Here is a 15,367-nt window from a genome sequence, read left to right as displayed (position 1 = left end):
GGATGAGGCTGACTCAGGTGGGATGCCAACTGTCTTGTGTATTGTAGGAGGGAAGGTATTTATAGACAGTTCTCTGCAGACCAGAGGTTCTCAAAATTGGGGTTGGGACCCCTTAGGGGTGGTGAGGTTATTAAATGGGGGGTCACAAGCTGTCAGTCTCCACCCTAAATCCCGCTTTGCCTCCAGCATTTATAATTGTGTTAAATATATTAAAAAGAGTTTTTAATTTATAAGGAGGGTTGCACTCATAGGCTTGCTATGTGAAAGGGATCATCAGCACAAAAGTTTGAAAACCACTGCTCCAGACATAATCTCTCTCACCATGGACCAGGAGCACTCACCCTCCCCACCCATGGGATCAAAGTTGGTCTGAGTTTTATGATCGGCTGTGGGCATTGCACTAGTTGCCTTTTTCTTTGGGGCTAAGAAGGAATTTTTCACTCACTGGCAGATTGGCTGAGGCAGGATGTTTTTTCGCCTTCCTTACAGCAGGACAGGGCCCCGGTGGGGTATTTAATGAGGGTAGGTCAAGTTCTTGCAACTTATCAGCTATCCAGTGCAGGTCCTAATTCCATAAGGGGTACAGTTCCCTGATAAATTGGAGTTGGGAATCTGGGGGAAGGGAGCTGGCATTCCTAAAGTCTAGTACAGCAATGAGACGACCCCCCCCCCACCTCCTTTCACCCTCATAGAGGGGAGGGTGATGGGGTGCAAGCAATGGGCGAGTTGGGTAGAGCTGATGATAGCCCTTCCAAATAGGTGAGAATGATTAAGGAAAGAATGAATACCTACACTATATGATTTATTGATGAATATTTCCCAGATGAGTTAATAAAATCATGGCCCAATTAACCCACATCCCTTGAATTTTGTCTTTCTTCCTGCCGGGTTAGGATAATGCACCTACATTTAATTGCAGGAGCAAATCTGAGTACCTGTGCCTCAAACCACCTGATTGTGGGTGCAGACCAGGTAGTTAGAGATGCAAGTACTTCTATTTCACCTGTTATTATTTACTGATGTACACTGTACCCACCAAAAAAAAAGTAGGCTGGGCATCAGTCCTTTGAGAAGTACCCTGATTAAAGTCAGACGGAATCAATTATAAACCATTGTTTTTTCATGTTGTTATTCTTTGAACATTATTTCATATATCACAATGCAAAGTACTCAGTTAAGGATTCTGAAGTACTGAAGGTGAAATTTTACTACACAAAAGTAAAGAGCAATTTCAGAACAACATTGACTCAATTTACCTTTATCCTGTCCATGTATGCTTCCATTTTTAACTGCTCCACAGCTTTTCTTGCTTGAGATATATTGGTTGTGTTGTTATTAGACATGATTTCCTTCATTCTGTTTTCCCTAGAACAGTCAAAGTTAAAGCATTTGAAAAGTTGCTTTTCTAAACAGATTCTTACAGGCTTGGTTAAGAGTACACTTGTTTAATGTAATATAGCAATCAGACTACAGTTAACTCTCCCTAGACTAACAAAAATAAAATTAAATGTAAAGTTACCATTGCTAAACTGCATAACTACAAATGTAAACCACATAAGGCGAGGAAATAAGTACCTATAGTTGTTCAACGATCCATCTATACCCAATTCCCCTGTTCATCATCTACCATCCTCCCCACATATTTGCACCCTCAACCACAACTCTGAGCATAACTAATATGCCAAATCACAAATACAAGTTTCTACACAGAAACTACTTAATTAAGATTGCCAACACAGATCATGCATTCATATAATACAAATACACCTCAACCACCATTTGCAATTTTATTCCAGGCCTCACTTACACACACTAATACAAAGCCACATACAGATCTGTTGTACATATGATTTATGAAAGCCACACCATCCTGATATCAGTCATCAAAACAGATGACCTTTTTAAGCAATTAGAATAGTAATAGTTAAGACTGCTCACAGGTTGTTCAGGAAGAGTGCTAGAGATAAGAGTAATGGAAGAGAAGCAATCAAGGTTGTAAAGGGGAATTAAGGAGTTGAGCATAGATGGAGCCTTCAACTAGATACGTTCATGCAGTATAGGTTCATCAGTGGCTATTAGACAGGATGGTGTCCCTAGTCTCTGCTTGCCAGAAGCTGGGAATGGCTGATAGGGAATGGATCACTTGATGATTACCTGTTCTGTTCATTCCCTCTGTGCCACCTGGCAGTGGCCACTATTGGAAGACAGGATACTGGGCTAGATGGACCTTTGGTCTGACCCAGTATGGCCGTTCTTATGTTCAAAGACTTAACTGCTTATTTCCCTGTTTTTTATGGTTTCCATGATTGGGATATGTACTTTCCCAGCCTAAACACAAAACAACCCCCCATTAAGTGTAGGAATTACCCTGCTTTTAAAAACAAATTGTTATCAACTTTGATATCTGTCTGCAAACTATGAAGGTAACAAAGATAAGATGGGTGAGGTAGAATCTTTTATTGGACCAACTTCTGTTGGTGACAGAGAGAAGCTTTGAGTTTATACAGAGCTCTTCTTCAGGTCAGGGAAATGTACTCAGTGTCACAGCCAAAGACAAGGTGAAATAGATTATTCAGCATAAAGAGTTAACACATGTTGCAAGAAACCATTCAAGGTGAAGTGGGTAGTTAACACCTCTGCAATCACAGGACAGAGGGTTAATAGGTTACAGATTGTTGTAATAAGCCATAAATCCACTGTTTTGGGGTCTGTGATTTTTAGTGTCTAGCAACGCTACCAATTTAAGCTTCCAGGCCCATCTTTTGAAGGTGTTGTGCAGGTTTCCTCTGAGGATGATGACAGAGGTCACATATGGAGTGATCGTTCAGTGAAGTGTTCATCAACAGGTGATATGGTGTTTTTATCTTTTATTATTTTTCTGTCAGTGTAGTGATTGTTTCGTTTCACCCACATAGTTGTTCTTGTGGCATTTAGTGTACTCAGTACTGGGTTTACCATGGCTCCGGTGGCACCATGGGTCCACGCTAGGGTGACCAGATGTCCCAATTTTATAGGGACAGTCCTGATATTTGGGTCTATAGGCTCCTATTACCCCCCCACTCCCTGTCCCGATTTTTCACACTTGCAGCCTGGTCACCCTAGTCCACGCCCACGCTTGGAAGGGGCCAACATAGGGTTAATCCAGCCTGGGCCAAAGCCCAGCAATGTGAAGAATCAGCAGCTTCCCTGTGCCAGCTGAAACACTCAGCAGCCTGAGAAGCGCAGGTGCAAAAGGGACGGGGTGTTGCAGGGTGTGCTGGGAGTTATAGTTTGCAAGCCACTGTGTTCCGCTGGGACCTGTGCTGCCAACTGCACTACTAGTCCCAGAATGCCCCGCACCATGCTACCAACCACCCCAACTGAAGTGGTCTGAGCGGACCAAAAAGAAATCCCAAGCAAGGAAATGGTCTGGTGCAGGGAGAGGGTTCCCTGCATTAATCCCGCTGAGCTCCTGGCTCCCCCCCACCCCTCTCCTGGAGTGGTAGGGAGCTGGGGGCAGCCCCCCAATGAACATGATGCCCAGGGGCTCCTGGGCATTGTCTCGATCTTGCACTTCACGGTGGGGGTTGATTATCTGTGGTCCCTGGGAGCAGGGCGGGTGGTGACAGTGGGGCTTGTCAGTGCTGGCTGCCGTGCCCCCTGCCAGTGGAAATGCCCAGAAACTGCCCCCCTGCCCTCTGGGGAGGGGAAGGGGTGCAGCCCAGTTTTGGGGGAAAGGGGCAGTTGTGGGGCAAGTCAGGGTGTGATGGGGGAGCTGGTGGTGACTCCATGTGGGGGGTGTAGGAGAAGCAGGGTGTTATGGTGGTGGTTGGCAGAGGGAGGGAGGGGAGTGTCTGTGTTGAAGATGGGGGTTTACTCAGTGTGTGTGGAGGGGGGGTAGTAGAAGAGAGAGAGGTGACAGCCCTGGGGTGAAAGTGTGTGTGAGGGGGTGGGCAGTAGCAGGGACATTGAGGAGAGCCTTTGTTAGGAGGTTAGTTGTGTGGGATGGGGACAGTAGGAGGGACCAGGGGGAAAACCCAGGTGTGAAGATTAGGGTAAGAGCTTGAGGCTGGATTGTGGCAGCCTTTGTGGTATAGTGTGTGTTTTCTCTCTGTGTTTTTCCCTGCAAAAAGCAACAGAGGGTCCTGTGGCACCTTTGAGACTAACAGAAGTATTGGGAGCATAAGCTTTCGTGGGTAAGAACCTCACTTCTTCAGATGCAAGTAATGGAAATCTCCAGAGGCAGATGTAAATCAGTATGGAGATATCTCCAGAGGCAGGTATAAATCAGTATGGAGATATCTCCAGAGGCAGGTATAAATCAGTATGGAGATATCTCCATACTGATTTATACCTGCCTCTGGAGATTTCCATTACTTGCATCTGAAGAAGTGAGGTTCTTACCCACGAAAGCTTATGCTCCCAATACTTCTGTTAGTCTCAAAGGTGCCACAGGACCCTCTGTTGCTTTTTACAGATTCAGACTAACACGGCTACCCCTCTGATACTTTTCCTGCAAAAGATGAGCACCAGTAATTTTCCTCCCCACATTCTGCCCCAATGTTTTGTAAACATTATTATACCAAAGTAGAAAATGCAGCTTTAAAAAATGTATTTACAAAACACAACTTTGAGTGGAGGAGGAAGTGGTTGTGCTAGGGAGATGCAGGTGTGACACCACTGACCGCTACATCCAGGCTTAATATGGCTCATCAGTGTTGTAATTAAACATTGTGTTCCGAGCCCCAAGCAGGCCATGAGTGTTTAAAAAAAAAAAAAGACAAAACTAACAACCAACCCCCTCCCACACAAACCAAATTCAATGGTATTCTGGGTACATTGATGTTAGCCCAGTTTGTTCTCTATAGGCGGAGTGTGGCTTCAACTATCTTATTTTGTTTTTGAATAAATGTTTTCATCCCCATCCCGGCAATACCACATTTACTATGCATCAATGGTGCTGGCACGCTGGGCCCACACTTGAAAGGGGCCCAACACAACCCCATGGGGGCCCTCAAATATGTTTGTCACTGGGCTCACAAAAAGTTACTGGATGAGTTACACTACATATTGTGATGTGAATTTGTAGGACACATGGGTCTTGAAAGATGTGTTTGGGGGGGGGAAGTAATTGATCACAGTAGCAGCGGAGGTATGTCTGCAGGTTTTGCGTATGTTCTGGCATGGTCTAGTGCTGTTTTGCGTTGGTGGGTCCTGGTCTGTGGGGAGCTTGCTTCTCATGATGAGCTAGATGAGGTTTGGGGGTTGTTAAAAGGTCATATGAGGAGGGTTTGGGAAAGATTTCTTTCAGAATGGGGTCTCCATTGAGTAGGGGTTGTAATTCTTTAATGATACCCCAGATGGATTCCACATCTTAACATTTAAGACTGTATAAACCAAATAAGGAAACTCCCCCAGAGAAGTAATTGCATCATAGATCAGGCCACCCAAATACTCCAAGAGAACCTTATAGGCCTAGCTTGACATAAGGAACTTGCCTCATTTCTTAGTGAGCATAATTGGGAAAGTGAACGAAAGGTTAAGTTGTAAATAGGGACTTGACAAACAGTGTGCGGGATGTTTGTGCAAGCAAAGATAAGCAGCCACATCTTGATGGTAGGGACTATGGACAAGATTACATTCCAGGTTTAAGATCAGTTTCCATGACACAGTACATGGACAGAGCATGCTGTACATGGATTGGTTCTTGCAAAGTAATCAATCCAATAATGAGCGAATTAATGTATAGCAAATGCAATGTAATGTGTAAATGTATATAAAGGAAGAGGTTGTCTGTGTAACTTTGGATGAGGGGTACACCCTATATCTTTTCCCCTAACACTTGAATCTAATCAACTCAGTGTAGCTTTGGTGTATGGCATTACCAAATAAAGGAACCTGAGTGATGAAATCCAGAGTCAAACTGAGTTTTTGGATCCCAGCGAACTGGATGAAGTGTTCTCTTAGAACTGGACAAGTGGAAAAGGTCTCTAAGGGAATCCCAACAAACCTGCTTCAATATGAAAAAAACCCCAACTGTCCTACCACACGCTCCTAGGTGTCACCTATCACCCCCCCCCCCCACTCGTGGTGTGCTTTTTGGGGCTGAAGTGAGTAGAGTGGAAGCAGGGCTATATGGGAGGTAAGCAAGGGAAAACAGTGGGTCCTGAGGAGGAGCTCTGGTCCAACAAGGCAAGGGGAACTCGACCACTACACCCAACTCTGGCTCACCCTTAGTGCCCCGCCCTCCCAAACAGGTGGCCTGTGACATTAGGGAGCCAAGTGTCTCTGTGCCAAAGAGCTGGAAGTTGAAAGGTTACACTGAAACTGCTGCTCCCACGTGTACTGATGTAGTAGCACCTTGGGGAGGGGAGCTGAGAGCTTTTGGTCAATAAGGCTTCAATACAGACGCACATTGGTGTTGGCCATGTTGGAGAGCTGTGGCAGCAGCACTAGATAGGCATGCAGACACTAAGTTCAGATATCAGTGCTTGAAGGGATCCCCCCTACAGTGCTGCTGCACAGTGACTGAGGGGACAAAAGGTATGTTTTGTGCAATACAACAGTTCACTATGTCATCTCTAGAAACCTGGGTTCAAGTGTGCTCAGGTAATTTTATTCAAGTCCCCTAATTTGCATACAATTCAGTAAAATTATACTCCGTGAGGAATTCTGTGCTACTACACATGCATAATTAATGAGCCACACATTTTTAAGTTTCTGAGCAGAAATAAGCTTGTGCTGAAATGTTGCTTCAGTTCTGCCTTTTTCCCACCAGAGGGCGATGTGGCGCAAGAACAGCAGCAGCTCCCAGCAGAAAATAACTTCTGCAGTTATGCCTTTTGCAATAGAACACAGCAACACCTCCCAGCCAGTGAGGGAAGAGAAAGAGCCTGCCTTCTTCGCAGCACCTGTCAGGACCGGCTCTAGGCACCAGCAAACCAAGCACGTGCTTGGGGAGGCACAATTCCAGGAGGTGTGTGTGGTTTTTTTTTTTTTTGCGCTTTGGCAGTTGCACTCTTGGAGGGTTTTTTTGTTGTTGCTGCTGCTTGGAGAGGCAAAAAAACTAGAGCCCGCCCTGCAGGCCAGGTCAGGAGACGGGGCTAGGGGGAAATAGACAGTGTGGGGTGCTAGGGGATGTCAGACAGGGGCTCATAAGGGCTAGTGGGGGATGACAGATTGGGGCAGAGGAGTGGAGGCACAGGGCCACAGGGGTGAGAGAGGTGAAGGGCCACATGGTGATGGGGAGGGGGGCACAGAGCTACATGGGGACGGCGGTGGCTGAGTGGGGGTGTAGGGCCACATAGGGACAGGGGTACAGAGCCACATGGGGATGGGGGGGAGTGGGTGTCAGAGTGGGGGTGGAGGGACATATGTGGACAGGGACTACAAGGACACATGGGGGGGTACAGGAACACATGGGGACAGGGGCTACAAGGACACATGGGGGGGGTACAGGAACACATGGGGACAGGGGCTACAAGGACACATGGGGGGGGGTACAGGAACACATGGGGACAGGGGCAGATGTGCCTGACTGAATGGGAGAGGCTATACAATTAAATTAATTATTACCCTGGGTTCTGTATTAATATACCTACTAAAGAATCTGTGTCAAAAAACATTTCCTGAAGCTTTTTTGTTGTCTGTATTGTTAGACATACTTGCTGATACATACTGTGAAATAAATGACCAAAAATAATTGAAAGTGGTGTGATAATATTGTGTTATTTTGACAAATAAAATATGCAGAATTTTAAAATATTGTATGCAGAAAGTTTAATTTTTAAGACCTAATTCAACTTCCATTGAAATCAGTGGAAAGACTCCAATTAACTACAACTGGATCAGATTCAAGTATTAAGAGGTGCTCTGGATTTCAGGAGCATTAGTACTGACATCTGCTGAGATCTACCATAATGGTGGCGATGTTGTACGAGACAAGTAACCTCTTCTTTGAGAAATTGTTCCTATGGGAGCTCCACTTCAGGAGATTCCTGAGCAGAACCTCTATTATGGAAGAGTGTGCTGAAGAGGCAGATTCATAACAGAACATAGAAAAGTGATACCAAAAACCGCATCAGCTCTGGAAGCATGCACAAGAGTACAGTGCTGTGAAAAAAGCATGCACCAACGATCAAGTAGCAGCTTTACAAATATCCGAGAGGGGTATATACTTCAGTAAAGCTAAGGAGGTAGACTGGGCACAGGTGGAATGAGCAATCACTCCAGGAGGGCTTTATAACAGGCTTTAAAATATGCATCCTGACATCTATTTAACATAAAATGGCCATACCAAAGGTCCATATAGCCCAGTATCCTGTCTTCTGACAGTGGCCAATGCCAGGTGCCCCAGAGGGAATGAACAGAACAGGTAATCATCAAGTGATCTATCCCATCATCCATTCCCAGGTTCTATTTATTATTATAGTCTTTACAGATCAGGTGCCTTCATTCGTTCTGTGATAGAGATTAAAAGTCTAAGAGAAGCCCTGAAGGGCTCAGTCCTGTTGAGGTAAAAAGCAAGTCTTGCATCTAGTGATTGGAGACTAGCCTGCCTCTAAGAGTGACCCTTGTTTCCTACCTAAGGTATCTTTTTAGAGTTCCACATTAATTAAGACATTCATTTAGTGGTGCTTTACCCCAAGTGTCACTCTTAGAGGCAGGTTAGTCTCCAATCACTAGACGCAAGACTTGCTTTTTACCTCAACAGGACTGTGGAACTCTAAAAAGATACCTTAGGTAGGAAACAAGGGTCCAGACATAATATCACCTTTCAGTGATGGATTAGCTAATGGGCCCATGGGGCCCATGCTCCCAGCCAATTAGGGGGCTCCAGAAAGATGGTCACACCATCCCCAGCAGATATCCACTGCAGGGCATGGAGCCCTGGTAGATGCAAAGGCTGTGCGGGGCGGGGGAAGCCCCTGCACCCTGATTCCTGCTGCAGCCCTGGGACTGGAGGAGCTCTAGCCGCAGCCTCAGGGCTGGGGGAGCTCTCACTCTCTGCCATGGCCCCGGGCAGTGGTGGGGGAACAGAGCTTCTCAGGTCTTGGGGTCATGGGGGGGAGGGAGAAAGGAGCAAACGGGTTGCAGGGCAGCAGGGGGTGGAGTGGGGTGGGGATGGGGCTAGACTGTGGGTGGAACAGGGGTGAGGAGAAGGGATAGAAAGATGTGGGGCCATGGGTGGGGCTGCAAGCAGGAGTGTGGAGGCCCCCTCTTGTTCTGGCTCAGAGCCCCACAAAACCTTAATCTACCTCTGCCACCTTTCCACGATAAAACACTATGTATGGTGAGTACCCACTAGGGTCCCTAGCTCTCTTACCCTCACAGCCAAGGTGATATACGTAAAGAACAAAGTCTTGAAAGAGAGACGGAGGAGGGAACAGCTATCCATAGGTTCAAATGGGGGTTTTCTCAGTGCATTTAGAACTATGTTGAGGTTCCATGGAGGACTACGTTCCTTGAGAGTCGGAAAAAGGTTAAACAGGCCTTTAATGAACCTTGCAGTAGTTGGGTGAGTGAAGACTGAAAACCCTTCAATGGGGTGGCAGGGTGAAAAGCTGTAAAGGCAGCTAGGTGAACCTAAACTTAGCTCAGAGATAACTCGGTGGTTTTCAAATTTTGCAGACTAGAGAATCCTGGAAAAGTGAGACTCAAGGAGGTATAGCACAGAGTCTGAAAAGATTTTCACTTTTTACAGGTAGGTTTTCCTTGTAGGGGATTTTCTACTATTGAACAGTACTGTTTGGAGGTCTGGAGATCAATCCTTTCCTATGCCAGAGAGGCATCGAGTAGCCAGGCACTGAAGTTAAGTGACAAAAGATGGCAGTGAGTCGTGGTCCCTGACTCTCAGGTAAGGAGACCTGCTGTCAGAGGAAAGTGGAGAGGTGGGTTGCAGGGACAGTCGAAGGAACTCTGGAAACCATACTTGGCTCGGTCATGGTGATGCTATGAGGATGGCCATTGATATGGGCGGGGAGTTCTATGGGCCCATGGTGCCCAGGCACCACGGGCCCGGCTCCAGCACTGTCTGAGGCAGGTATTGGTCTCTCCCTCGGCCCTGCCTTCCATCCCCGGGCGCGCTCCCCCCACATCCCCCGGGCCATTTAAAACAGCCCGGGGCCCCCCACTCACCACTGGCAGTGCAGCAGAGCTGAGCGACTTCCTGCCTGCTCACTTCATGTGTCTGTTGGCCCCTCCCTGTACCTCCTGGGCGGGGTGGTCTGTGACCCACCCCAAGTGCCCCAGAGGCCAATGGGAAGCTGCAGGGGCAGTGCCTGGGGGTAGCAGCAAATGTAGACTCCTGGCCGCCCTGCCTAGGAGCCCCAGGTAAGCGCTGCACCCCCCATCCACCCCCAGAACCGGCACCCCCCCGTTGGCCCCCAAACTCCCTCCCAGAGCCTGCACCTCCCCATTTGGCCAGTAGCGTAGCTAATGGAGTGCAGGGGAAGCAGCCGCTTCCCCTTAGCACATTTTCCAAAAGCGGAGCCCACGATCCGCTCTAAAGTTTGGTCTGCCCAGCGGTGCTGGGCTCCTGCAGGCAAGGGACGGCAGCACGCCTGGAGGAGCCATAGGGTGGGGGCGGCACGGTCAGAGGAGGGGGGTGCAGTATGGCGGCCCGCAACCCCCCCCCCCCCCCGCTGCAGACAACTTTGATGCACTGACCGGGTCCCGGGGCACCCTCAGGGCCGGGAGGGTCTCCCCCGCCTCCTCGCGGCAGCCACCCCAGGCGGCCCGCGGTTGGTCACTCCCAGCAGGAGCCTCGGCGCTGCCCTCGGCTCATCGGAATAAATCTCCCCCGAGGAGGGGAGAGCGCTTCCTCCCTCCCGCCGTGGCCTGTCAGCGCGATCCACCCACAGCCAGGCTCCGCCAGCAGCCCCGGGCAGGGCAGCGCCCCCGGGCTGAGCGGGCGAGCCAGACTGCAGCTCGCTCAGACCGCGCCTGGCGGGGCTCGCTGCCTTCTGCCCCCACCCCCCAAGGGGTAGCACCAGCGCTGAGCCTGGGCTGGCGCTGCTCGCGGCGAGCCCCTCCAAGGCAGTGACAGCGGGGTTTGCTGCTCTCTGCTGCTGGCCGGGCCAGGCCGGGCCAGGCCTAGTGGCCGGGCCCCGGAAAGAAGCAGTGGAAGGGCAGGCAGCGGACTCCCAGGCTCTCCCTCTCCTGGTCCCGGGGGCAGCTCCAGTCCCCTCTGCAGAGACCCTGGGGACCTCAGCCCACGGCACTCTCATCCCCGGTAACCCCTCCCCAAGCTCCATACCCCGTGTACCTCTCCCATGTACTCCGTGCCCCTGCCTTTCCCTCCCCTTCACCTCCCCTTGTACCCCCTATCCCCTGCCACCCTCCCACCACATCCCTCCCCTCCACCTCCCCTCAACCCCCCTGTCCTCTGCCAGCCTTCCTCTACAGCCGGGGGGGGGGGGAGGGGCAGCGCGGCCGCAGTAGCCAGCCAAGGGGGGGCACGGCGTGGCTGGAGGAGCCAGAGGGAGTGGCCAGAGGAGGAGCCAGGGTGGCGCCTTTTTTATGTTTGCTCTCCCTGCTCTCAGAACCTGACTATGCCACTGCATTTGGCCCCCAAACTCCCACCCCCAGCCCAGAGCCTACACCCAAACTCAGTCCGAGAGCCTGAACCCCTCATACCCTCCTGCATCTCCAGCCCCTGCCCCAGCTTGGAGCCTGCACACAGCACCCAAACTCCATCCCAGAGCCTGCACCCTCCACCCCCTTCCCACACACCCCCTCCTGCCCCTAAACTCCCTCCCAGAGCCTGCATCTCAGCCCTCCGCACTGATACCAGACACCTCTGTGTTCTTGGGGAACCAGGGTGCAGTATCCAACCTGACTCATGAAAGTCACCCCCCCCCCCCCGAGCCTCTGCTTAAACCAAAACGCATCAGAGGGAAAAAAAAATTGCAGAGAGCAGTGAAGGGCATTGGGAGACACACCTAGACCCCTCCTGACAAGGGTGACAAGATTACGATATCTCCATTAGCATACAGAATGGAGAGCAGAGACAACTCCCCTAGCCTCATCCGCATGACAGATGGGACAGGGGGACATCTCAATTTACATACAGAATGGAGAACAGAGAACTACACTGAATTCTGGGACCAGAAAAAGCAGGGAAGCACTGCATCATGGGAATCTCTGCTCCAGATGCTAATGAACCTATGTCGGCACACACCCAGCTCAGCAATTATCAGACCAATTCTAGTAATGAATCCTTAATTGATATCCAAATACTAAAGCAGCCTAGTTGCATTGTGAGCTCCCTGGAAAAAAACACCACCCATAGCCAAGAGTGATCAGCTCCTATTGTCTAGTCTAAAGAAAACCCTTGAGTCATCAGCTTACCTATAAACAAATCTAGTGTCCTCCCTTGAACCATTGTATTTTCTCTACAAAAATCTCTACTCACCCTCTAGTCAGGGTTCTGATGCTTAGATCCAAACTATGCATCAGTTCCACTGGGATTCCATCTTCTCCTGACTGATCATGCTGGGGGCTCTGCCTTTCTCCAGCATTCGGGACCCTCCGCTACCACCATCACCTGGGAACCCCCACCAGTTCAAGCCTCATGGAGTGGGTGAGATTCCCTCCCCCCACCCTTCTCTCTCTCTGTTTTCCTTTCTACCTTAGGCATTAACCTTTAATAATGTATGTTATGTTGGTTTAGTCCTCCTTGTGTAGTTATCACTATTATTCAATAAATAATTTTTATGGTTAAGTTGGTTGCTTCTCTCTCTCTTGCTGAACTTTACTCTTCTGTGTTTTTAGCTTCCCCCATTCACTCTACAGCAATGCTTCTTTCACCTAAGCTAAAGATCCCTGCAGTGCCCAAAATACTGTGGGGTTTGCTCATCAAGTAGCAGAGGGGTAGCCGTGTTAGTCTGGACCTGTAAAAAGCAACAGAGAGTTCTGTGGTACCTTTAAGGCTAACAGATGTATTGGAGCATAAGCTTTTATGGGTGAATGCCCACTTCGTCCAACCCTCACCCCCTCCATACCCCTACCCGGAGCCTGCACCCAAACACCATCCCCGAGTACGCTCCCAGACCCCCTCCCCCACCCAAACTCCCTCCCAGAGCCCAACCTCTCAGCTGTCCTGCATCCCAATCCCCTGCCCCAGCCCAGGGCCTGCACCCCAGACCTCCTCCCCCCACCCAAACTCCCTCTGAGAGCGTTAGGCAAGTGGGGGGGGAGATGGAGTTGGGGGGGGGTGGAGTTTGAGTGGGTGGGTTCTGGGCACCACTAAAATTTCTACAAACCATTGATTACTCCTCAAAGTCCTGAACAAGTTGAAACAGGAGAGAAGGCATCAGGGGATTCCTGAAAGGATAACTACAGCATCTCCCAGACAATTCTAACTGCCCCCCGCGCCGACTTTGTCCTTTCCCAGGCGGCTGCTTGACCCCCGCTCCTCCCCAGGCCCTGCTCCTACTCCACCCTGTCTCTTCCCACCCCCTCCCCTAAATGTCCCTGCCCTCACTCCTCCCTTCTACACCTCCCAAAGCCTCCTGCATGCCACTAAACAACTGATCCATAGTGGGCAGGAGGTGCTGGGGGTAGCACTTATTGATGGGGCTGCCATTGGGCAGGAGGCACTGGGCGGGAGGAGCTGATGGGGGGCTGCCAGTGGGTGCTAAGCACTCACCATTTTCCCCCCAGGGGTGCTCCAGCCCTGGCGCACCCATGGAGTCGGGGCCTATGCTAACTGCATCCTCCTCTCAACCAGAACCATCATCACTTCACACTGGAGGGCATCACAAACAGATCTATTTCCAGAAGACTCAAGATAAGGCAAATCTTCTGGAATACTGCATCGATGAGCTCTCACTTGTGGTCGTGGCCCAAAAATCTGCTCACAGAGACTGCTACTATGTTCCGTAACCCCAGTAGATAAATTATTGATCTCTCTGTGTCCTGTGATACACATCATTCCATAGTTTTATGGATTCTGTGCACAAGAACTGGGATCTTGCTCCTCCTTGACAATTTACATAATGCATTGCTGCTCTGTTGTCCAACATCAGTCTGATTGAGGGGTCCCGGATATGTTGTAGAAAGCAATGGTAAGTGTAATGGACTGCCCTGAGTTCTAAAATGTTGATATGGAGAGCCATCTCCTGGGGAGTCCCCTTGCCTTGAGCTGTGAAGTTAGTGAAGGTGAGTGACCCAACCTAGCAGAGAGGCATCTGTGGTGATCTTTGGGGGAGGCGGATTTGAGAACAGTACTCCCATACAGACCTTTTAGGGTTTTTTCCCCCAATTGAGGGAGTTGAGGACCTTCTGGGTATCGATACCTGCTTGGACAGATGGTGTTTTTTGGATGTGTAGACTGTTTAGTCAGGCTTGAAGATAATGGGAGTGTAATCTTGCCAAGGATGGTATGAATTTACAGGCTGCCACGTGGCCTGGGAGCTGAAGGTTTGTGGGTTCTGTTATATTGTAGAAATGAGGCTGGGTATTGTAGCAAAACCTGCCTGTGTGTAAGTATGCTCTGGCAATAGTAGAGTCTAGAGGAGCCCCTGTGAAGTTTGTCCATTTTGCGGGTATGAGCGTAATCTTTTGCATTAAGGCAGAGGCCCAAAGAGCGTTGCTGGATGCTAACTGTCACTCAAGAAATGAGCAACCTTTCAGAAGCTAGCTGGCCAGGTAGGAAAAGAGGATTATCTCCATTTGACCGATATGGGCTGCAACAGCCAAGACAACCTTTGTAGAGATCCTTGGGGCAGTGGAGAGGCTGAAGGGTAGGACCCGGTATTTGGTAATGGTCCCTACCACTAACGAAACATCTGTGGGAAGAGTGCATGGATATAGGAAAATAAGCATCCTGAAGGTCCAGGGAGACAAACCAATCTCCCAATTCCAGAGGGAGAATTACCATTCTGGCTGCCAGAGTTACCATTCTGAACCACTGCGACAGGAGGTAGAAGAGCGCTAGAGCTGAACTGAATGGAGTAGCCTGTTGAAATCACTTCCGGGATCCATCTGTTAGAGGTGATGAGCTGCCAGGAAGGAGTGGACCCATGGGCACTGCTGACAAAATCTCCGATCAAGAATGCATGGGCACATACACATCCTGAAGTGGAGCACTCACAGGTACAATTACTTAAAGAACAAAATTTCTGATAGCTGAGAAATGTTAGACGGTTGTTTAGAATTGTGGAAGTTCCAAGATATCAGCATCAGAGTATCCCACTGTTTTCCTTTTTTAAAATCAAGATCTCCCAGGGTGACCAGACAGCAAATGTGAAAAATCAGGACAGGAGGTGGGTGGTAATAGATGCCCAGGTAAGAAAAAGACCCAAAAATCCCGATTTTATAGGGACATCTGGTCACCCTAATATCTCCACTCTGCACCCAGTTCCTCTCAGTATTTTTAACCAGT

The 15,367-nt window shown here is 49.4% G+C and overlaps 1 protein-coding gene across 1 annotated transcript in view; it reads right to left on the bottom strand.

Annotated features, from left to right (window-relative positions):
• GNG4 (G protein subunit gamma 4) overlaps positions 1–15,367 on the bottom strand; it is a 30,279-nt gene that overhangs the window by 12,127 nt on the left and 2,785 nt on the right. The window contains exon 2 of the mRNA XM_054024380.1: positions 1,257–1,365. Within this exon, the coding sequence (XP_053880355.1) occupies positions 1,257–1,355 (99 nt within the window). The 5' untranslated portion in view covers positions 1,356–1,365. The remainder of the gene's footprint in view (positions 1–1,256; positions 1,366–15,367) is intronic.

The sequence above is a fragment of the Malaclemys terrapin genome, chromosome 3 (assembly GCF_027887155.1).
Source record: "Malaclemys terrapin pileata isolate rMalTer1 chromosome 3, rMalTer1.hap1, whole genome shotgun sequence".
Classification (NCBI taxonomy): domain Eukaryota; kingdom Metazoa; phylum Chordata; order Testudines; family Emydidae; genus Malaclemys; species Malaclemys terrapin.
The sequence above is the reverse complement of the archived record's forward strand: the minus strand, read 5'-3'. Positions and strand labels throughout refer to the sequence as shown.